This window comes from Barbatula barbatula (genome assembly GCF_947034865.1).
Source record: "Barbatula barbatula genome assembly, chromosome: 24".
Classification (NCBI taxonomy): domain Eukaryota; kingdom Metazoa; phylum Chordata; class Actinopteri; order Cypriniformes; family Nemacheilidae; genus Barbatula; species Barbatula barbatula.
In genome coordinates this window covers 14,520,373-14,545,494 of record NC_136787.1, presented here as the reverse complement: position 1 = coordinate 14,545,494, position 25,122 = coordinate 14,520,373, and the positions used below count along the sequence as shown (strand labels likewise).

Below are 25,122 nucleotides of genomic sequence, written 5' to 3'. Positions count from 1 at the left end.
CAGCCATGTTCTGTCTCCAGAAGGGTAATTATTTTTAGCAGGAAGTGTCTGAAAATGGACTGTACTTGGTCAGATTTGTGTGTCTGTGCGTACGTGTCGGCCCCTGGCTGGCTGTCCTAGCTTGCAGTGAGGAGAGATTGGTGGCTTCTTGGTGGTGTTATTAGTTTTAACAGCAGCTGGGCAGAGGATGTGCTCTCCTCTGTCCCAAGGGATATCGGAGACACATCCGAGGGGATCAGATCAGAGGGCCGAATATATCAGGTGAATTTCAGCGAGAGGGAATGAGAATAGCAGGCCAGTTGAGGAGGCCTTTTCGCTTATTTATGAGAACATCACACCTGGCCGCGATCAGGTTATTTTTCTACTCTTGATGTTTTTCTTTTAGTGGTCAGAGGAGGTGATGTTTCGTGTTCTTATCTCAGTTGAATTTGCCAAATGTAACTTTAATTTACGTTTAAACGACTTTACATAGTTACCCAGTGACTGTAAATAGCGCGATTTAAAAAAAGACAGGAAAACAGATGTCAGACAACATTGCAATCATCAGTCTGTAGAAGATTGTTGGAGGTGTTTGCCTTCGGTTCGGCTGGACTATTTCTCTTGGCAGGCCGATATGTACATCTGACACTGATGGCTTCCCTGGCCATCATCCAGAGAATATTTCAAACAACTTGCTTTTAAAAAGACCGTTGCGTGTCTTGGGAGTTACGGCATAATTAAACAGACTTGAAACTCTCCGCGCAGATACAAATCACTATAAATATCGACATACTAAAAGAAGGCCTCTGTGCCCGCAGTCTTCCATTACTATCATCATTTCAAATGCTTTTTGTTATTAAATGAGATGGATGAGAGCTGTATTTCATGCATTTAGTTCTACAGATAATAATTCATGTTCTGCTATTTGTTTTTCATTTTTTGAGTCCGTGTAAAATCACAGAACATTTGTGTTTTCTTACTGCACATTTTTGCTATTCTTGTGAACGCATCAAACAGATCATTTTAAAGAAACAACACATTTCTTTATCAAAAAATGAATTGTCGATACATGCAATTTTTTCGAGTTTGACATCAACCTTCCTTTGTAACCACCTTTTCACATTATAATCAATTTACTGGAGATAAGATCAAGTCAAGTCCTACTTTTTTCCCTACTATCACGTTTACCTTGAAAATACGTAGTGTTGTGGATGACTAAAATTGCAAGCACTGTCATGTATAATAATAAATAATAATAATAACTTTATCATGTGAGATCGACAGTACATTGCTTTGAACTTTTCGTACCTGTATTCAAACGCTATGACAAAATGGCTCATTTATTGTCTATATAAAAAACGATCTGATCTTAGTACAACGGAACACCCCGTGCTGATGGTACAAAGTGATTTGAGACCTCAGCCCACCGAAAAAACATCTCAATCCCTCATTTAAAAGTCCGCTTTATCTCTTTGAGCAATCAGATGGCTTATATTCTCTCTTAATCCAGGAATTTCACTTACACGGAGGTATTATCTCGGTTAAACACACGTCCGCGCACAGACGTTCGTTCCAAATGCATCCAAGAGCTCCATTATGGAGAGATGCATTATCTGTCACGCTGGAATGTGCGTATTGTTATGGATTCACGCGACCTGCATCCGAGGCCAGAGATAGAGGAGAAAAATGAGAGCGGTTTACTTGACGTGCCGTGTTTTGGCTCATGTTTCACCTCTGGTGCTTGAGTCATCATTGGATATTTGCACCGTTTACATTGCTGCTAACTCCATGTGTTTAAACTACTGATCTCATGCTTCTTACTTCTTAGAGGATCTGTCAAAAAAAGACTGATAGCCATCTTTCACGTCCAGGAAGTTCAGAATAGTTAAACAACGTCACAAACATCCGGCTGTTTTTGCTGACTAATCCGGCAGCCGTTTTTGGCAAAGTCGAGTTTAAGAAAAAGTCGCGAGCAGACTGCGAGTTCACCAGAGTGCGTACGCGTTCCCGTCTGCCTTTGTATGTGTGTGTGGTCGTGTTTGGCAGCGTGAGTTTGTTGTTCCCCGAGGCACGTTTGTGAAAGCCGACCCGTAGAAGGAGGCGCGCTCATGACGGTACTCGCTGGGAAAACCGCAGGCCAGACGAGCTGATTGGACTGCGCTGTGACATCATGTTTCCCATGTTCTGAACAGCTTTCACTGGATGCTGGCCAACACAGAGGGGGACTTTTCTCTACGGCCCCCCCTTCTCAATTTTTTGTACTCCCTTTCTTCCATTCAGACAGACGTTATTGAGAAGCAGCACTTCTGAATTGGCAAACTGGCCTTTGAAATGGAAAACAGATTTGAGAAAACAAGTAGGGATGGATTTCCACAGTTGTTCTTCAAATTTAACCCTTTGCAGCTACGTTTCAAATATCAATAATCTAATATGATATGATATGATATGATATGATATAGACGATTTCAGCGGCCAATACACAAACGTGATATGGGGCCAAACTTGACTCCCGGTAGATCTCTGCAAAGAATCAATAACTGTTGAGTAGTTTTAATTGAATTGAATTTAAGTTAATATACTATCAAATATTAATATGAATGTAATATGAATATAAATGAAATCTTAAATAGATTGTTATAATATTACCGAACACAGACCGGAAGCTAACTTCGGGCCACTGTTTACGTCCAAAATAAACTATAATGATATTGTATCATATAAAAATAAGTTTAATATTATTATACTTATTTTATCAATATAAAGTTATTTATGTTAAATAGGATGTATGTGTGTATTTCCCCTTTTAAAAGCCTCGTCTCCATCAATCTTGGATGTTGCTTGCATGTAATTTGCCAGTCGGTTGGTAATAATCCTCCATAGGTCACGGAGATTATCAGCTCTTCACCAATGCACCAAGATGAATTTAACATTGATGGCTTTAATTGTTTTCACAGGCCTGTCGCTAGGACATAAAAACACAGCTAGGCTAGATGCGATGCATGCTGGCTAATTCTTCACCCCCTGCACACCAACCAAGACTTAACAGTCTAAATGAAAACAGCAGAGCCGTGGTGGTCAGTCATACCTTTGAACATAATTAAAGAAGAACTGGCAGGAAAGACCCATTTAGAAAAGGCTCTGATAGCGTTCTGTTCACGATAAATACTTAAAGCGTTCAGAGAGCTCGGTCTTCAGGCTGTAGCGCATTTCATGCATTATTGAGGTAATGAGGGCTGAGGTGTTCCTCTGTGTCTGAGACAAAGACCAAAAAGCCTTTCAAATCAACTCTTCCAGGGCACGAGGATATAGTACACAGAAATACAATTGTTTGCACTCCAGTTCAGTTGTTAATGTGATTTTGTTAAATAGATTTAAGGGACAGGAAGAATGAAAAATCTGTCATCACGTATGTCATTTAAAACCTGTATATGACTCTTTGTTCTGTGGAACACAAAAGAAGATATTTTGAGAAACATCTCAGTGGTTTTGTGTCCATACAATGGAAGCCAATGCCATGCAATGTTGTTTGATTGTTCTAAATATATCCTTTTGTGTTCTGCAAAAGAAAGTCATACAGGTTTAGAATGACATGAAGGAGAGTTATTGATCAAATAAGCTTGGTTTATAATAGTTTTTAATAAGTACAACCCATCTGAATTGCTCACTAACAGTTGGAGACGTGTCATGGTGGGCAATACATGCACTTCACTCCAACTTTTGGTGAAATCATCCTCTATTTTTGGCCCCCCTACGTGAGAAAATCGTAGCCAGCTGTCATAACTGAAGCCTCTAGTAAGTGGTCGTTTTGGTAATGAATTGAATGAACGTGCAAATGGTAGACCTAACTGGTAATCTTCTTTGTCTGGGATTACTAGTTGAACAGTTTGTTAGACGTAATAGTAAAGCTGATCATTTATAACCCCCCGCCCGCTCTTTTATTCTGTGAATAAAAGTGGCATAAAAAAAGATGTGCCTGCTAACAATTTATCACAGTGTTATTTCAGTGTTTCAGTGTTTTCGTAGTCTGTGTTATGCGGTTCCCCCAGCAGCCTCCCATTATGTCGATATTGCATATTCCTTTGACTGTTTTGTATTTAGACATTGCACGTAAGCACATTCTAAGTTCAGGACAGCTCAGCGAATGTGCAACGGGAGGAAACTCACAATCAAAATAATGTTCTGGATAATATGGCAGCGCGGAGTCGTGGGGACTGAGCTCGAGGGGGGCCGGCGACGCGCAGAACTAAAGTTAGCAGCTCCTTTTCTGCCGAGTCAGTGTTTGAGTTTAGCTTTTCCACTTCAGGCTGGGAACGGTTTTGCTGACACATTCTTAATCCTTTCCTTTACCGTACTTTTGCGAGCAGTTATGTGTCAGTTCTTGCGTTCCCATAATTGTATGAAAATAAATGAAGCGAACAAGCTGTAGGGGACAGATCACCTCCCCGCCAAACCTAACCTTGACTTTAAAAAGTCAATGGCATTTAAAGCCTTTGAATATGTTTGCTTTTCACAAATCAAAAGTATGAGTCTTTGTTGCCTTATCTTACATTGTTCGAGGCTCAATGTTTGTGTTGATATATGAAGGTCGGACTTGTCTAGTGTTTCAAATGAGGGTTGATTGGCTGGGGCGTATAGTGAAGGTCAGTCCATATTTCTGCACCTTTTCTGAGGTCACAGCTGGTGATGGCAGGAAGCCAGTACACACACACACACACACAATAGGAGCTGTTTACCTCACACACTGCTTTACATACATACTTGTTTGACTAATGTGTACAGTCTACTACTGTGGACACTATGCTGTGAATTTTTTGATTTGTATTTGTTTCTAAACTGTTTTATTGAAGTTCCCACATATTTACATTGAAGCACCGTCACTTGAAAAAGACAACCAAAGGGAGAGTTCACAATAAAAGTCATGTGAAAATATTGTTCTTTTACATACAGCAAAGGTTACAGTGACCAAAAAAACTTGAAATGAGAGTTCTGAGGGTTTAAATTGTCTCTTAAAAAGATACAACATCTCCTTTACTTATAAATTGTCACAAGACAGGGGAGAACCAATGAGATCTTGTAATTTTAATAAGTTTTTATAATTTAAGCTTTTTGTCTGTGTGTATAAAAGTCACATACATTTTTATAAAAAATCTGAAGTGTTCAGCTGAGGAAAGGAAGTTATATAACCCAGACCAGTGGTTCTCAAACTGGGGCCCCCCAAGATGGATCGGGGGGGGGATCACCGATTTGTGGCATTTAATGAAATTTAGAAATGCATGCAATCAAACATCATAAAAAGAAGAATTGATTTTCCATCATTGTATAACTGAATATGTTTTTGGTTCAATAAAGTTCTACGTTTAAGATTATAAGTCTTTCTCTCAACAGGTAGTGGTCTAGCTTTTGTTGAAACTAGTAACTTTCTATTAGCACCTATCGTACTGTTGCTCTTTTATGACATATCGCTTATTGCTCCCTGAACTCTTTGTAAGTCGCTTCAGTTTTTTAACACTGCGCAAACGTTTGAACAGAATACAAACAACAGAACATTTATCACTGAATCCAAATGTTAAATTGATGTATTTGTTAACTTAATTATATCAGTAAGATTTTAAAAAATAACATACAAAAATGAAACCGTATCTGCTGCTGGACATCTTGGAACTTGTAAGGCTATGAGGGTGAGGGTAGATTATGAGAGAATTTTCATGTTTGGCTGAATTATTTGTTAAAAAGCTTTTTGATTTTATGAATATTATAAATGTGCTGACATAAATTTCATTTCGTTTGACTTTAGCAGTGGATTGTCTGGAACGACCGGCTCTCTCACAGATGAAGTGAAATCAATCCGTTGACGTAAAATACCGGTTGAGCTGTTTATAGGTGAAACAGTCAAGAAATGATATGGAACGATTAAAGGAATGGTTTAACTTCTATCTCTGTTTGAATCACCTGCTACGTTGCCATCATTTCTAGTTATTTTTGCAGCTCCGTGCGCACACACATGCTAGACTGATCAACAATAGCAAGCCCTTTTGTTTTTCGAATCATGCATCTGAAAGGCACTGTTGTTTCGTGCCATTCATCACCCCCGTCACGCTTGCACACAATAAAACTGGTTTACAACTTCAGGGAGTTTGCCTTGGAAAAAAGTTTCTACGCATAATGTAGCACCTCCATTGGAATTTCCTCAAATGTCACCCTTTTATAATATTAATGTGCCATCTTACTCCCGTCTAGAAAGAGAAGTAACAAAGCTTTGCACACTTTTCGATACTTTCTTCATAGACGTCTTTGTTGATTCAAAGTTGTGTACTCGTAGTGTAGACATAATAGAAGTGTTCTAGTTTTGCACGTTGACACCGTCTACGCGAAGGAATGAGAGCAGCGAATCAGAACAATGCATCTTGGCTTCTCTGAATCGGCCGTACCGCACTGTAATATCTAGTTCAGGTCACTGTCTGCCCCCCCCAGCCCTTGACAATTAACCGCTTGTTGTCTTGTGAAAAGCAACCCCCCCTCCATTCTTTCTTTCCTCTGCCACGTTATGTTAATTTCCAGTTATGATTCCGAACATCGAATTAATTCAGTTTACAGCCGAGATTCCAGGATAAACAGACCTTGTATTAAAATGCAAATATGCGGAAGAGTTTGTGGTAGTTAAACACCAGACTTCGTCATAAAATTCTCGAAAAATAATGCAGCGCTTGTGCTCTTTTGCATGCACGTCGGTTCGTCTGCCGAATGACGGCTTTGGTTGAGCCATATGTGTTTACACTGAGGGCAGATATGTTTTCAATGGAGCTTTGCGACTTCATTTGGAATGGAATCTTATCAAGATGCGTTGTTTCCCAGAGACAGAACTTAAACTCGAACATGCCATAAATAAGATGCCATCAGAAGTCGGATCTCACCTTTAAAATCCGCTGTTTTGTCTGTTAATGGCATCGTGTTCTATAATGTTTATATCTGCGGTAGATCGTGGAGATGCGCGAAATTTGAAAATATTTTAGAAACGGAGCCATTGATAGCTTGCATTTTATTGTGGGCATTGTATAGAGAGCAGTGGAGTGGATGTTTTAAAATGCTGAGGTGGGTTGACACAATATTTGCAATTCTGTAGCAGGGAAGCACTTTAAAGAGGATGAATGTATAAGATGCAACTTTTTCTGTAGTAGTTTGCAATCTTCGCTGGGTACAGATACAGGTGTATAGTTCTTTTGTACAGTCTGTAATAGTTTGCTCAGGGCAATAAAATGACCTCAAGACAAGATAATCTGTGAGTCCTTTGTCCAACATTCACAAATAGATTGTTTGACAAATAGTTTACATCCCTCCCAACTGGAGATTGACTCTCTATAGAGTCTAACTTGAGATATAATAGTTTTAAGTTGCCCCTAAACCCACATTACATTTGAGGACTGTTTTCAGCTGTGTTGTTACTCTGGAAATCATTATTTCAAATACCGGAGGTTTGCTTTTTTGATTTCTTTTTATCCACGTACTGTTCATTTGTGACAAGCCGTACCAACATTGGTTCTCAGATTCCTCCGCCAGTGACTGAACCCCTCTGAAGTAAATTGCTGATCTCGTTGCATAATAAATCAAAGGAGTGATAGCGAAAGAAATAAGAAGGACAGAAAGAGAGAATAAGCTTTGGGCTTGTTCTTGTTCTTCAGCTTTAATGAACTGTGCTGTAAAACCCCCGAGAGTGCTGTTGATAGCAAACATGCCATGTGAGATGGTGAACCAGTCCTGGAATCATTACGGCCGCGGGAGTGGATTGATATCGCGGCCCCGCGGACTGACTGGCTTGACGGCAGATAAAGTTGATGTGTGAGAAGAACAGAGTTTTTTGTCAGTAATCCCAATCCTGCGACTTCGAGAAGCCTTCAAACTTCAGTTTAAAGATTTGTAAAGGCATTCTTGTGTTAACAAGCGCAATGCATGTTAGATCACTTGAATGTTCGGAGCTTTTAAGAGTGTCTGGGTTGATAGATATAGGTCGTTTTATCCTTGAAACTGACACAATTTAGGCTGTCTTGGTGAAATTTGTACTGCAAAAATACCTGTGTGCTTTTGTCTTGTTTTTCATTAAGCATCCTTAAAATAGAATGAAAACATAGTTTTGAATTTACCCTGTTGACAAATCGTGTAAAGTTGTTTTTTATAGATGCAAGTTGTGCTTTCTGACACCCAGTGTCAGATATTGTGTGGGATAGTTCTTCTGCGAAACACAAAAGGAGATATTATGAAGAACATTGTAAACCAAACCACATTGGCCACTATTGACTTCCATTGTATGGACACAAATCCGCAGAGACGTTTTTCAAAATATCTTTTGTCGTCAACAGAAAATGAAAACTATACAGGTTTCGAACAACATGAGGGTGAAAAAATAATGACAAAATGTATAAATAAGTCAAATTTAATTGTTTTATTTGATTTTTTGGTAAACTGTTCCTCTAAGTAAATATGTTATTTTAGCTACATCACATTTTTTTACTGGAAAACTACACAAAACAGTGGCATTTCACCTTGTTGTCAGCCATTTCTAATGTCTACCCCCCGAAGCAAGTTTGAATAAGTAATGCATGTACAGTCTGTTAACCTCCTTAAAACTCCTGGCCTCCCCAGCTGGTATGAAAGGGATAGTTCTTCAGTCAACAACTGGGACATTGTTGCACCGAGACAACCCAAATGTACTGCATCATAATCAGCAAGCCCCCATAATGCTTTGAGTGTCTCTTAATTGGATGGAAATGAAGTCTGGTCTGTAGTTTGTCCATATGTAATGAGGTGCGCTCATGATTCCGGGTACGCTTGTGCTTCCGTGTATGTGGTCGCTTGGGTTCCCAGGGGTTCAACAGTGGGCTCTTACGTTAGAAAGCTAGAAGAACTCGGTGGTCTTGATTGGGTACACTATGCCACAGTGTGAAGTTTCTATGCTATCGGAACCTCCCGTGAAGATATTACTCACTCCGCATTGTTTGATTGCATGCTTGATGTTACGTGATAGTGGATCTTGACAGCACGCCAAATACTTGATTTGCAATTAATCCAGGCTAACGGAGACAGGAAGATTTAGTGTGTCATAGAACGGTGACACAAATGCATTGTTTGTGCAACGCGATTAGGTCATTGTTGGACTGTTTCAGACGGCGTACGTAATTAGGGATGCAGAACAAGGAAGGAACTGAAAAGATGAGACTGTGTCGTAATGCTTGTAGTTTTGTAAATGTTCGTTTATGTTAGTCTGTTATTAGTCACGTAGTGTTGGGGAAGATACTTTGAAACTGTAGCTTCCAGCTATGCTATATAATTTATAGCTAGTAGTTTACCTACAATCAAGATACTTATATTTTGAAATCTGTTACTTTTTTTAGTTAAAATGGCGTATACATACAGTCTCCTCTCCTTATACCTTGTCTTGTGATTGTAGGCTTATAATGAGTTGAGCTTCTTTTGAAATGTCCATTTGATGTCATTTGACTTCAACACAAAGTATGAAAGGAAACGTAGGTTTTATGTTTTAACCAAACCTTACGAATTACAGCTTTTAAGTAGTTTACCTATGGTCAGGCTAGATACTAAGAAATATTTTATTAAAGGATTAAAGCATTTGTCCGGCGCGATAACATTACATAGGAATTTAAAGTGACAAATAAGCTTGAACGAGAATTTATGACAATAGCTCTCATGATGTTCCTTTTATGCACAACACAGAAACATCTTGAAAATTACGAATAGTCCGTTCTTAAGTTCATCCTATCACTAATTTTAGTTTCTACCGAGCACTCAAGCTAAAATTTCCGCCGTACATTCTTACACGCTCCCCGAGGAGCCACTAAATGGTCACCCATGGAGCTGTGCCTTCGGGTGTGAGGGCGCATCGACCCATTTATGTGAAAACTATGTTAATATGGTCCCTCACTTTGTGGGTAAAGTCACACATCGATGACGGCGTGCCCTCGCTCTTTCCCTGACTAGCTCCATAGCATCAGTTCGGGGGTCAAATGCATTATTCAGTCCATAGAGGTCACAAACTGAAACACAATACTGAGGGCTCTCTTTTCGGGACATGACAAGGTTAAGTTTGCACCTCTGCTGCCAAATCTTTGGCTTAGGTGTTTAACAGACCCAGTGCATAGCACACGGAGCCAGAACTTAAAGTAAGGGGACGGCGTTGAGATTAGTTGCTCACACAAAGCAAGTTTGTTATAAATGGTAGCTGCAATAGCAAAGACATTGATAAAGAGCTTAACAGCAACGCTGGCGTAAAAATAGATTAGCTGTATCTGTGATAATGGTAGCTGCTGGCGGCTCTCAAAACACACACACGTGCACTTATATTTATTGTTTCTTTGACTTAATACTTAAGTCGTACCCTTCAGAAAACAGGTCACCTTTATTTAGACCAAAGTATTCAAAAATAAAAGCTAAAAAAACTTTCAAATGTGTTCAGCAGATGCAATGAACTGGAAGTGATGGTGTCTAAGTTTAGTTTTTTTTTTCAGAATTTGGACAGACTTTTTTTTAAGGCCCACATTCTTTAAACTATTCCAAAGAGAGCCAAGTTTTGCCTGTATGGTTCCACGAGGTGCCTTTGGCATGCATCTTCAGATCCTTCACAAGTTATTTTATTTAAGAAACTTTGGTAGTTCTCTAGAGCAGGGGTTCCCAGACCCCCAAAATAACAGCGCCAGTGACTCGAGACCCCCACTATCATCGGAGGTTGTTAAAGTATACAAATGTTCCACGTAACTGCGCACATGCGCTAATAAGGTCTATACGTTCATAGTGACAACACAAAAGAACACAGTCTAACAAAATATTATGTTATAGTCATTTACTCATTACTTTACTTGTTTACATAAATCTTGAACTATTACTACAGATGGTCAGATTTCAGACAGTTTGCACACCTTGTACAGTATCTAGCACAGATCATTAGTTTCAATGTTATTTACATTTTCTTTCATTTGCTCCAAACTCTTATGACTTTTTCCCAGTCCAACATAAAGTTGTTTTCAAGATTTTCACATTTCAAGTTTTCATTTTGCCGCTGTTTTAAAATGTATAACCTGTGTGATCTTTGTCATTTTATCATTAAACCTTCTCAGTGGCACAACAGGGCACATGCAGGTCTATCCAAACACAACAGAACACAACAGTCTAACATCCTCAGGGGGTCACGATCAAGGGCAAGGAAATTCGAAAGGCTGATGGCTTTTATTTGCATGGTTTTCTTTTTTTAACTTATATTTTAATATTTTGTTACACTTACAAAATACGCTATTTCTAATCATTAAAAATAACAGATTTCTCGCCACCCCACCCTTGCGTTAATGCAACCCCCCCCCGGTGGGTGCGACCCCTACTTCGGGAACCCCTGGTTAAGAGGACAAACAATGGTACTTCCACCAATGTGAAACGCCCCTATGTGAAGGGGATAGGTGTAAACAATTTGAAGTCGCATTATGGAAGAAAAACGCACTACCATAGTGTATTGCCAAAAGAAGACAGGATATTCAACAAAATAGAAAGAAAAGGTGCCACCCCGGCTTGATTTTATCTATTAAGAATTGATTGGGTTGTTATTAAGAACTGAAATGTGGGTGGACTATACCAAAACAGAGCCAAGTGGTTTTAAGGGAGGGGTTTAAAAAATGGGCCTTCACTTGCGAGATTCTTAAGATAAACATGTTTTGTTCTTTGCAATAACTGCATAACTTTGCAAGTGAATCATACACAATAAAACCAGAAACGTTCATTAATCCGTGTTGACCATTGCCCTTCTATCCACCTGAACTATAAACGAATTTCAGACGTTCACATTATTACTGTCCACGTTTTGTTACAGCACAGCAACCCGGCGTCTGCCGCCCCCTCTCACCCGCACTTTGTTTTTATCTGTTCCTTGCCTCCTCCGTACTGTTGACCCTCCCGAGTGCTCAGGTGACGCAGTCCGTTACGCTGGGAGAAAGAGCGAGCGGCATGTAGAGAAGGAAACGTAATGGCCTGTGAGAAAGACAGGTTATGAGAGTACAAGTGAGAGAGGGAAAAGCAGAGCAGCTAGACTGAGTGAAAAAGAGAGAGGGAGAGTGAGCGAGCAAGAACGAGGCCTTGTCGACGTTTCCCTGCTGCATATGCAGCTGATAGTATCTGGCAGGGCCTGGCTCTCTGGGGAGCCCTGTAATCTGTTCCATCAGCGTTTACTACCGAACAAATTAACTAAGACAAGCACCGCCGCCTGAGCCAGCAGAATTCCTCCATTAGGAAAATTATAAAGCTATTATGGGGAACAATTTGGTCTTTTATATAAACGACCCTCATTGGAGGGCTACATGGCTTCCTTGCGCTACACCAGGGGGGCTGGATGGAATACCCCAGGGGGTATTACCAGCCTTGATATGAGCGCCATGCGGGACCGATGTGCCGTATGCTGTATTATGATGAATATTTACTGTGATTTCAGCGGAAAGGCCTTAAAAAATTGCATTACTGCGTTTAGGAGTTCGAAGACAACTTAGTATTTTATGATTATAGAATTGTAGAAGCCGCACACATACGTCCTGTCAGTGCATTGTTAGGATAAACGTATTATGTCAGGGTTTATTTTCATCACGTTTGTATAATATTAAGCGAACGCAGACGTCCTACCGCGGCTGTTTAAAAAGTCCAAAACTTAACCGCTTATATAGCATGACGTTTTTTTATCCCATTGACCCAGAAACCAATGATCCACACCCATCTCTAGGGATGGTATTTTAAAACCAAATCCGTCCCTTGCCAGGACACACGAACTTCGCGACTTACGTGGAAGATGGAGGTGGTAATAACAGAGGAGAGTAAAATCGGGGCGAGACTGCGGTGACTCAGCCCCCCAGTTGTTGTGTTGGAGGTTTGGGGAGTCTGGCGCACAGAGTTTCAGCCTAATTAAGTTGATTTGTTCCCAGCATCTGGTTCCCAGATGTCAGACGATATTCTTTAGCTCAGCGCCCTGCTGTTGAGAGGAGAGAGGAGCGGGACTGTGGGACCGCAGACTGCTGACTTTTCATGAGGCCCACTGAAGGCGGGACCGTTGCTCCGCATTGGTGACTGATTGGCGCGGGAGCCATTCGCTGATTGTTTGTTGCAACTTTCAGGGCAGTCTGATTGGTCCGTTGGTTGAAGTGAGTTATTAAGGGTGCTTTATAGCTGCAATACGCCTGCAGGTGCATACCGGACAGAATTCTCACACTTTATAAAACAATTAGTTTTTTGCAGTATAGACACAGGTTTTTTGTTTGCTGAACATGTTGGGCTGGGTTGTTGTAAAACTTTTTTTATGAATGCAACTGGCCAGTGAACATGTTTGCAAACAATGAAATAAAGGTTTTGGCGTCCCAGGTCCCACCCTGAGCATTGCCTTTTTACAAATGGTTTCAACTTTAGACTTTATAAATGCATGTCTAAAGACCCTCTTCTTTCTGTTTGTGTTTCATGTAATTCTCTTCAAATTACAGTTACTTGTTTTGTTTTGATTTACTGCTATTATATAATTTGTCAACATTTTAATGTGTAATGTCATGTGATCATTTCCCTTATCTGCCCTCAGAAAGAACTGGATGCCACCGCCACAGCTCTGGCCAACAGACAGGATGAGAGCGAGCAGTCCAGGAAAAAACTCATCGACCAAAGCCGCGACTTCAAGAAGAATACTCCAGAGGTGAGAGAGAGCAAGAGATGATTTCCCAAATTATATGAGTCTCAAAGGTAGTGGGGCGAAAAGGAATTTGAGAGGAAGTGGATCCTTATTGTGACATGTCTGGACCGGCACATCTCGATCTCTTGGGTACCTGTAAATGACAGTAACCGCGCTGTTGAGCGCAACAGTGACCGCACACTTGCTTTCAGAAGTCTTTTACTCTATGGGGGCTTTAATACAAAGTTTTAACCCAAGAACCAAACCAACCAGACCAGAACAAAAAGTGTCAAAAATTTTGAGTGTGTTTAACATTTTACGAGGCAATGAACTGTCAAAATAGAATAAATGTTGGTGATGCAATATAAAGGTGTTGACTCACATTCAAAGTATAATTTATATTTTATGTTATTTATTTTCAAAAAGCATCAAACAACATATTTAAAGGTATTTGTAAAATAATATAATACAGCATTTGATTCATTGGTCATTTGCAAAGCATCATGGGACTACAGTTTTATATGGCATGGTTCTCGTTGAAGGTGCTTTCTTTTGAATCATAGGTAGCACAGTTTTTAACCTGAAGTTTAGTGATTTTAAACAGTCTTGAAGCTCTTGTTAAGAATTTGAAAAATTCAATTCTTTGCTGTTAACTCAATTGAGCTCTTTTGAAGTACCACGTTGCTATTGGATATTAGCTCATATTCTTTAATTGTGGTTTTTCATCACTGGCACATTTCATTACTGTACATTGTAGGATCAGTGGTTCTGTATTTACTGGAAACCTTCTCTTATCTTATAGTTAAAGGGGACATGCGTTGACAATATGAGAATGTGATTGTTGTTGGATGAGAACGGTTATCAGCCGTTTGTGTACATTTTGCAAACAAAGTCTTTGTATGTGTGTGTGATACTCCTTTATTCTGTTGTAGTTTTACAGTATTTAAAGACTGGCAGCACTAGCATTTAAAGGGACCCTTCACCCAGAAATAAATAAAAAGTCATAATTTACTCACCCTCTCAGAATCTGTTTAAATATCTTTTGTTCTGATGAACACAGAGATAGATATTTAGAAGAATGGTTATAACTAAACGGCAACCATTGACAATGATAGTCAAAAGTGCCCCAGAACTTTGCGTTCCTATTGTTTGGTTGCAAACATTCTCCCACAAATATTTCTCTGTGTTCATCAGAACAAGGACGTTTATACAGATTTGAAACAACTTGAGGGTGAGTAAATGAAGACAGAATCTATATTTTGGGTGAACTGTTCCTATGGGTACTGAATCAGATTCTGGTTTAAACCTGAGCCAAAATCTTGTGAAGGCACATTAGTACATGACGTAATGATGGCATCATTCCCTCCGAGCGAAAGTAAAAGACGAAAAGAAAAAGAAGACATTAGACAGCTGTCATACGTCGTCTGGTGTTAACCTCAGGCTTTTCTTTAATTCCTTGATTAATATTACTCATATCAGAATAAAAGTGATCAGGTGAAGATGTCAAACAGGTGCCTCCAGTCTTCCAGATTCCAAATGCATATAACTCTCCACTGTATTCAGTTTAAGAAGTCCCTGCCAACCGTCTTTCGAGTAGAGCACTCAAGGGCACCGTGGCGCTACGGTCAGCGTTATCTTTGATCAAGGTTGCCGTCGCCTCTGCCCTCCTCCCTCTCGCTCCCTCTTTCCTGCCTCTCGTTTGCCGAATTCCTTGCGAGTTACCGCTCTCAGAGAGAGCCGATGAATAAATGGAAAATAAAAAACCTGTTTTGTCTCCGGAGCCTCAATAAATCAGTCCCCCTTTTCCATTTAAAATGTCTAGGGCTGCAATTTATGTCTGAGCTTAATAACCCGTTACTAAATTAATCGTGCCGGGGGTTTTGGCTGGGAGGCCGCGCGTTCGGAGATTGTGTGAACTCTGTAAAAGCAAAAAAAAGTCGTAGTGGGTCTTTGCCCAGTACCTTAGGTGCAAGACATCAAGGGCCTCTGTCAAAGAGGTGGAAATTCTATCTGTGATGAGGGAAATGCTTGGATGTGGAATTAACATGCCATGGTTTGCTTAACTATAGCGTTTATTTTGACTAAAAGAATTTATTCTGTCTTTAATTTGTCCTCCGGTTGTATTCACCCACACAAAATAATGTTTTTGAGAAATTTGGTCCAATCATGTTTGGTTAACAACATTCTTCAAAATATCTTCTTCTGTGTTCTCCAGAGGAAAGAAAGTCATACAGGTTTGAAATGTCATGAGACGTAAATGAAGACCGAATTATACCTTTAAGAGCCACAATTGCTTGTCTTGGCACAGTTAGCTAGAAGTCAGCAAATCTTAAATACATTTTTATCCAAATATTTTTTATTTACTTATAATACATTTTGATATATATTTGATTTTTTTGTTTTTTGATGTTATGTCGTAAGCTTGGGCGACATATTGTATGTTCACCTCAGGTTCTCCTCAGGTGAACAGAACTTTTACATTTAAGGACTTTATCAAACTTTAGTGCTCGCTGGAATATCCATTTTGGATTGGATTGGATTGGAATCAATTTATTGTCATTACACACATACAAGTACAGTGCAACGAAATGTATCAGCACTGTTATGTGCATTTGAAAACACATACTTTTAACCCCCCTTCCCCAAACTTTTGTTGGTCTTTGTCGAAGAAGATTTGACTTTTTTTGAATTCAACCTTTTTTAGCCTTGTTAATAACAATCCTGCTATTTGTGCCTCAGCTCCCACCACCCGTGGTTAACGTTTTCAGGGCTTGTCTGTATATATTTAGAAAGATAAATTGCCCGTTTAGTTTGTGCGTTTCTCCATATCCGTTTCCATTCTCGGCCACTGAGTGTTGCGCTGCTGTTGTGTAATTGTTATTGACTGCTTGTTTATGCAGCCCCTTCGTGGTTCTGCTGCGCCTCAGGACTCCGGTTGAAAAGTTTATTGTCCGCTCCGTGATGTCAATGTGACAGATAGGGATTTGTTAGGATGACCCGTTATTTTCCAGCGCATTACGTAACGTCTGTGTTTCTTGCCGGCCTGCACCTGTGAAATAAATAATCCTAAGCAGCCGTTAAATTTGACGCAGATCACTTCATTTCGTCTTTTTTTTAAACGCATAAATATGTAACCCAAACAACCGGAGCACTTGGCCCTATTTTCGTTTAGGTTCCGCTTTGCTCGTTTAGATTGAGTTTTAAATAGGATGTGATGGAGACTGAAAGGGACCAGTGTGTGCCGGCACCGAAATTATATTCAGGTCTGCCTGCATGATGGAAATATTTTCATAAGGTCATGTGAGTTCCCTCCCTTTGGCCATCACATAGTTTGAGTTTATGCATTAGGCGCCATTGATAAAAATCTAATTTTTGCATATTTGTTGAAAGTGTTTCGCCACATGCAAACACTGCTGGTTTGCAGAGAGCTTTTAAACTCGCTGTGTCGAGCGTTTGTTGCTTCGGTTAACCAGCTTACTCTTCAAAGCGGTGCTAGTATACTTGCTTTAAATACAGCCTCTGTTTAAAGTCAGCACGAAAACCAGTTTAACATTTGTAATGTGATGTTTTTTATGAAACAGGATGTTAAAGGAGAAAACGACTGTAGGGTGGGGCCTGATTTTATCAATTAGGAATTGATTGTATCATGAAAAGTGATTATGATTAGAGGGTTGTTTAAAAAGAGGTTTGGTGATGTCGACGCAAAAGCGAAGTTGTTTAGAGGCAGAAAAAGTCCCTTTTTACACAAAGCAAGCAAAACGTTGACAGTCAATCGAAATCCATTCTGAAGGACTTGTGCAATTACAACTTAGGATCTGAGTAAATATAACATTATCACAAAGTATTTTACATAATTTCCATATAGTAAGTAATAAACTTGATGAATCATTCAGTAATGTCTTGACTTAACGCTTATTTGAAGATTACGTTAACGTGATGCATTTTTAAGTCAGAGCTACAATGTTTAACTTGTTTACATCAACATACATTTTTTTCTTCTGCTCATTTTTGACATGAGAGGCCATAGAGAATGTTGCTCAGTTGCAGAAACTCGCCCTCTCACAAGAGTTGGTCCACAGTTACGCCTGTTGTGTGTGCGTCAGCCATTTTGATTTTTGCTCCTTCACTGGCTTTGATGTTGCCTTAAAGGGGACGGCTGGTTGGCCCCTGGACGTTGTGATGCAAGTGTCCAGAGATTTCATTGGCTGCCAGGGCTGGTCAGAGAGAGCTGTGAAGTGAATGGTCCTGACAAAATGAATACAGTAATTAGGGCTGATCCACTGGCACGACGCCCACGCTGGCAGACTGGCGTCTTACATTGTTAATTATAGCCGTCCCGTTCCTAACACGACGTTAGGGTATTTACCAAGGACTGAATTTGTTACAGCGCATGTATATGTGTGTTTGTGCGTCTCGGCGTGTAGAGGTAGATATGAGAGAGAGCCAGAGAGAGCGTTGTGTGAGTAACACACTGAAAAATGCCTTTGATGTTTACACTGGAGTGGGGGCGGGGGAGAGAGAAACCAGTGAGGTCTGGGGTCGACATATCCGGTTTTTAAACCCGGGTCATTCGCTGTGTTCAGATATGGCAGATTATGTTTCTATAGCCTGTAGGGGGGAGAATCACGACTGGGGTCTGATATGTCATTTGTTTCCGATGGAAAGTCATAAGAACAACAACATTGACCATTTAAAGCTGCATTTCGTAAGTTTTGCTTTTGTCTGTTAAGACATAAAATTGCGGGTCACATACCTGTCTTTTATTAGGGTTGAAGTCAAGTGATGTTAAACTGATGTTTTCGGCGAAATCTTATTCAACGAATATAAACTATAAATCATTATTGTAAGCTTACAGTTGCGAATCAGGGTAAAATAAGGAGACGGTTTTCAACAATCGTTGCTTAATATTCGTTTTTTATTTAGCCAACAAAATATATGGATTGCAGCTTTAAATAGATGAATAAATCAATTAAAAAATGAAGCATATACTTATTAAGTTATCGTCACTGTGCTTCTAAAATCTTGCATTTGCTGTTTTTCAAGAAATGGAAAAATCACTGTATTTTTTAAATGATTGCATACTGCGTTGCCAAAGTTTATAAACACTTTTTATTCTTTTCTATATATTTGCAAAATCCAGTGTAAAAAGGTAAAGGGAGACTAATATATTGATTTATGGCAAAAAGTACAATTCACAAAATGTGAAGAGACAAGACAGCAACTATATAGCTAGAAAGATACATTTCTGTCATTTTCTGGCCAAAACTTTAACTTTCCAAGGGCATTTTAGGCAAGCGTTTCTATGTGTTTTAATAAAATTCAACATGTTCCGTTTCAGCAATACCTATCAAGATAATTTTGGATGGCAGAGATGCTTTTAAAGTTCTATTGTGTCTTGTCAGAGGTGATTTGCTTTAACATTGTATCATTGAAGAGAGTCTAACCTCCTAAAGGCTTGTGTGGATACACTTGTTTCTGCATTGCCTTTAGATTCATAGCGAATTTATAGTGTTAGTGCCTCTTTTTTTTCTTCCTGACAGCTTCGAAGAACTGATTCAATGTAAGAAATCAGTTACATAAAGAGTAATAAAATAGCTAAAACTTTTTTCATGTGATTTCTTTCTCTTCCCATTCCTCTTTTTATGAGGTTGGAAGCACTTGTTTAATGTACTGGTTCATTGTAGGATTTGATCCATCTGGAGAGCCGGAGTTGGAATGAGACTGGAGTGAAACTGATGGGGCTTGACTGTGTGCCACTTCCTGTCTCTCTCAGCAAAGTTGATTGGCTGATCCTCAGGGCTTCCTGTATGATAATCACCATTGGACTTTACTGAGTGTTATGCTTTTGGATTTTCAGACGACTGTGCGTTTATGAATCACGCTGGCCCATATTTCATAGAGCAAGTCTAGTCTTGACATTTCCTTTAGGTCACTGTTTATGTATGATGAGCGGTTTTGTAATAGTTTTCTAAGGGGATAGATTACTTAAAAAGAGAAATGTCATTCTTATTTGCTCTTTAAGTTGATCCAAACCCACATTTTTTTCTATTGGAAAACAAGTACAAGTTTGACAAAATGTTCCCAATACGATAAAAGTGGTCCGACTGCAAAAAAATAAGATAACAGAACATAAGACTCATGCACCTTTTTTCACGTCTTCAGAAGCCATAACATTTTTATAAGAGGAGCGGATCGGATTTGTGCTGTGCTATAAATATCTGGTGTTGTGTACCTTGTACCTTTGAAGAAAGTCATGTGGGGTTCTGAATTATAATTTTTAGGTGAACTATCCCTTTGTCACCACTGCGGTGGTTTTTAGTAGGGAAATAAAATATTAAGATCATAAGAATTAATTTATTTTCTCATCAGAATGCATCACTGAGCTTGTGTGAGTTCCCTAACCTGACATCGAGCCCGCAGAGGGTCCGCTGGAAGAGATGTGCGGCCTGAACTGAATATATTTTTCCACCTTGTTTTGAATCCCTTTGTGCTGAGATATTGCGTTGGGTCATTAGAGCCGACAGGAACGGGACACGGAATGGGAATTGGAGCTGGAATGGGACCCTCCCTCTGGAGTTGCGGGGCTCGTCTGTCCCTGAGCTGCCTGGAGAGGAGTAATCTGTCTTCTTGAGGCGGCGTAGCCGACAACAGATTGGTCACGTTAGCCGAGTCTTTGCAACCCCCAGTGATCCATTCAAACCAGTGCAATCTTGTGGTCAGAAATCAGCCATAAAGCCTGGGAAGATCTGGGATCAGAGCCCGGATATATCAGGAATCTAAATTCCCTTGTCTGTTTGATTATGTTAATTCGGCCATCGAAAGCACAAAGTCATAATTTGTTTGACGTGCATTGCGCCTACGGTCACGGTATATGATTATGAGTTCTTTCCATCAGTTAAATAGGTTGTTTTTGTCTGACTTTCTGAGATTTCAGTTTTGCTGTTATTGTTGGTAATGTTTATCGCCTTTGCTAATGTAAATCAATACTCTTGCAATGCTTTACTTACAATGTTTGCGTTGTTAGTTTGCGAAAGAACCGCAAGTCATTGTTTAGATGAGAAAATACTTACATTCACACTGTCGTTGAAAGAAGAATAGTATACCGTTGACCGTAGAAACTAACCGATACGCAGAATACTTGCATTATCATTTGGAAACAAAGAACACTTATGTCCTTTGTTTGAGGATTTACGCAACCTAAGAGTTTCTAAACTGCATAAAATTGTGTGTGTTTGTGTTTCTGTGTCTGCACCAACCCGATAACCCACACACTCGTCTTCATCTCCATGGGTGGGCAGTGTACCGGCCTTGGTAGCACGATCAGATTTCAGGTCGTCCTCCATCACTCCCAAGCAAACGGCTGCGCTGTCAGACACGCTTAGATGCGCACACACACAGAAGCATGTGCACACTTAAACATATACCACACACACATGCTCGTCATATATAAATGCACACATGCAAAGACACCATTAACCCTAGATCCACTTACCTCTTTTCAACACTGGGCCAGCCTATCCTGTGCTTTTCATCACTGTGGCTTAGGCTAACCTCCGGAAGGCTGTCCTTTGGAGGGCCCCAGTCTCAATCACATGGTCCCCAGTGTTAGATGTCCTAACAGAGACCTACTTTTACTGATTAATGTATCTCTGAGGTCTTTCTCTGTATAGGGTTACTGGTTCTTAAGGAAGTGTATGCACACACGCAAACTCTGTTCCAAAACCTTGTGAGCTGCCTATGTAGGCAGCTGTCTACCAAGTCAGTGAGGGTGTAATGATGCATCTTGGCAAATGTAGATTTAAATATTTGGTGATATGATGGCGGTGTGAACCTATTGTGAAGGTGTCCGGTATTGGCAAAACGTCATATTAAAAACACTTTAGATATTATGTCGTACATCACGTCCTTTGGAAACCTTGTATCTCCAAATTTCGTGATTTTTTTTAATTGTTCCAAAAATGATATAACAAAAAATGTTACTTTAATTGTAAATTGTTTGGAAATGCATGTGTTTTATGAATCCACTGTAATATTGTATCCAATCGTGAGCCATGTCTATTGTTACACCCTTATAAGACAGGATCTCAACCATTAGGGAACCTCATACTTTAAGTGACTATTGCAACGCTCTATAATTGTAGTAACACAAATAGCACTCCATATGGGAGTAAGGCATTCTGGGTTTGCCTTTAGGCACACGTAAGGTACTTAAGTAGGCAACATGCATGTAATGCACGGTATTCCTACAATATAATGGCTTATAATGTTGCCTCCATTGGCAGCACACTACATTTTGGAGCAGACCTACAGTGTCCTTTCAGCAGTCCTTAAACTTTGGGTGTGACATAATAGAACTGGCATTTTCTCCTTCCTCGGCCCATTAAATTTTGCACAGTAAACAGTGATTTTGGAAGTTCGCTTTACGCTGCGGCCTGATGGGATATTTTGAGCGCCACAGCCGTGGCCGGTCTGGGTCCCTGACTAATGTGACAATCATTCCTGTCATCTCTTTATTTGGGTGTGGCTTCCATATTTTCACCACCATTGAGTGACAATACCAAAGGGGTAGATGTATGGACATTGTTGCCATTGGTTCACCCACCCTGACCCGTCACTCCGTTCTGCCACCTGCGGTTGGAGGTGCCAAGGCTACAGACCATTAGCACAGAGCAGGTCTGTATTTATAGTGCTTAACAGGCATGACTCAACAGCATCACTGTTTGCTTTTAGCTGTAATGGAATCTGTGCTTTGCCGAACACAGAAAACCCATTATTGTGTATGATAATATTGTTTCTGTCGATGGGCGAACCGAGGCTAAAATTTCCACTGAGCACCGCCGGTCGCTTGCACCTGCAGAAACTATGTTTATAGTGCAAGGGAGAGAGAGAGAGAGAAAAGGGGCACAAAAAGGTGTAAGTTAACTATTTTTCTTCAGCTTGGAGCGTTGACTGATGTCATGCAGGCTGTGTGACTCGGCGATGAGGTAATGGCTGTTGACGTTTACAGCTCCCTCTAATGAAAGACTGTGTAAAGTGTGATGCTTGTAACGGGACGTTAAACCAGCTAGTAAACCTTTAGTGTCACACACCATGATGTGACTTCGATTCTCAGGTTTTAGCTGTCTCAGATTCTTTCCAGATGATAGTTTTGTTCTGAAGTGCAGTCGCGTGGATGTGTGTGTTTCTGCCTCGAGTGTGTCGGGTCCAGTGTCTAAATTAAACCTCGGGAGTGACAAAGTCATTGAACACCAACGTGAAAGAATGACAGAATTACAAGACACATAAAAACTGTGAAGAGAATTAAGGTTAATTAGGTTTATTAATATACAAATATTACTGTTGTATTGCTTGAAAGTGAATATGAACTTGTTTTCTTAACAGTATTTTAGAAAATACAGAACATCTTTTGGTATTTTCACCTGTTTCTCTGGGTTATTTTCTGCAAATAAAGGCAAATTGAAGCAATACTTTACAATTCAAATTATCATTTTACCTGACACATACTTACAGTACAAACAGTAAATTGAGAAAAACTAAAAATAATGTTGAAAAATGGTTATGTTGGGGGGCCCCCATTGACTTCAATTGTATAGGCACAAAACCACCTTTTGTGTTCCACAGAGTCATATGCAGGTTTTAAACAACATGAGGGTGAATTAATGTGTTTTTTTCCCACTGAACTTTCCATTTAATCCCAAATGTTAAACGGTGTTAAGTGTCAAGCATATACTGCAGTAAAATCATATGTGTATGTACAGTATGTACTAACACGATATCCACAATCAAAGCTATTAATATCCCGGTTTTACAGACACTTACGTATAAGTTTGTGTGTAATATATATTAGAGATGTAACGGTATGACATTCATTTCTAAACACAAATCACAGTTATCAGTAACATCACAATTTTGCTAGAAATGTCCAAAAACTACAGATACCAAGTTTTATATTGATGTGACTTGTTACTAGCATTTTTTGTTGCTATAAATATCAAATAAATAACATTAATAGGAATCCTGCCACAATGGGGCCATTAGTTAAACGTTTCTCTTGTTCAGGTTGAAGTAAAACAGACATTAAACGGATCTCAAATCATAAAATGATCTGTCTGCATGTGTGGTGAGTAATCGGGTGTACTTTCGGACCCAGAGACACCTGCAGTCATAAGAGTGCGTATTTTGCACTCCTGACATAAATGAACAAAACCCACGTTTCATAATGCGCCCCTTTTATACTGTTGCTTACTTTAGCTGACGCTGGTACGGTTTAATGATATTACTAACCGTTGGACGGTTTTTATCGCGGATTACCATGAAACCGGTAATCGTTACATGTCTGTTTGGCTTTTGTGTGGGTATGTATATGTATGTGTCTGTCTGTGTAGTTATGTCGGCAAATACATGGCACTTGCGAGTGAGACTACATCGGGCCTCCCCCTTGCCAGTGTCCTCTGTTTCCCATTCCAGCCCTGATGAGTCAGAGTCTGTGAATGCAGCCGAGCGTACAGCAGCACAGTGACGTTAATGTGTTTACGCTCTGTGCGCTCTCTCTGCTACAGCGGGGCGCGCGCTGACCTCCACATACAGTCACAGTCTCAATTTTTCAGGCACACACCGACTCTCCTTTTCAAACAGGCACAGTTATTCCTCTGCAAGCTACACAGTGTGTTCTTTACAAGCTCTCACAGTCTTTTCCTCGGAAAGGCTCGCCCTATCAAGCTAACTGTAACGTTTTTTTGTAAAGTCTCTCATTTACAAGCTAGCAGTTTCTTCTCACACAGACACTTTTCTTTTAAAGCTAACACAGTTTCTTCAAACAAAGTTTGTACATTACAAGCTAACAAAGTCTCTTTTATCTGCTTCACAAAAGACACATTCACACCTTAAAGGACGTTGCACCTAAACATTTATAATTTATTCACCCTTGTGTCAATCAAAATCTGTTTATTACTCTTTATTCTGTGTATAAAAAAGATGATATTTTGAGAAATGTCTCGGTGGTTTTTTTGTCCGTACAACGGAAGTCAATGGAGGCTCATGTTGTTGGTCTTCTTTTGTATCCTGCAGAAGAAACAGGCTCGAAATGACATTATATTATACAATCATTTTATTTTTGAGTGTATTCCTTTAGCAAGCTCATGCTAACACGGCCTCTTCAGAAAGATACAGTCTTTATCTGTGCATTGTTTTTCCTGTAATATATCGTTCGCTCCTTCTTCCAGTCTGAATGTCTGTGGAGAAAACATTTCAGTTTCACTTTATTCACCAGTGGGGCGGGAGGGGGGGTTTCGCACAGTTGCGGTCCCTCCTGTGAACAGCCATGGCTGTCAGTGAAACATTAAACTGATTTGTGGGCTGTGTGATTCTCTTGAGGGAGCGGGGCTGGCGGTCTCTGCAGTTCTGTCCCTCAATCTTAATACTGATCTGGAATCAGTAAGGCTTGAAAACCTATCCACTAA

The 25,122-nt window shown here is 39.9% G+C and overlaps 1 protein-coding gene across 4 annotated transcripts in view; it reads left to right on the top strand.

Annotated features, from left to right (window-relative positions):
- cux1a (cut-like homeobox 1a) overlaps positions 1-25,122 on the top strand; it is a 108,686-nt gene that overhangs the window by 9,405 nt on the left and 74,159 nt on the right. For all 4 annotated transcript variants that reach the window (XM_079449254.1, XM_079449252.1, XM_079449253.1 and 1 more), the window contains exon 2: positions 13,577-13,687. In XM_079449254.1, coding sequence (XP_079305380.1) covers positions 13,577-13,687 — 111 coding nt within the window. The remainder of the gene's footprint in view (positions 1-13,576; positions 13,688-25,122) is intronic.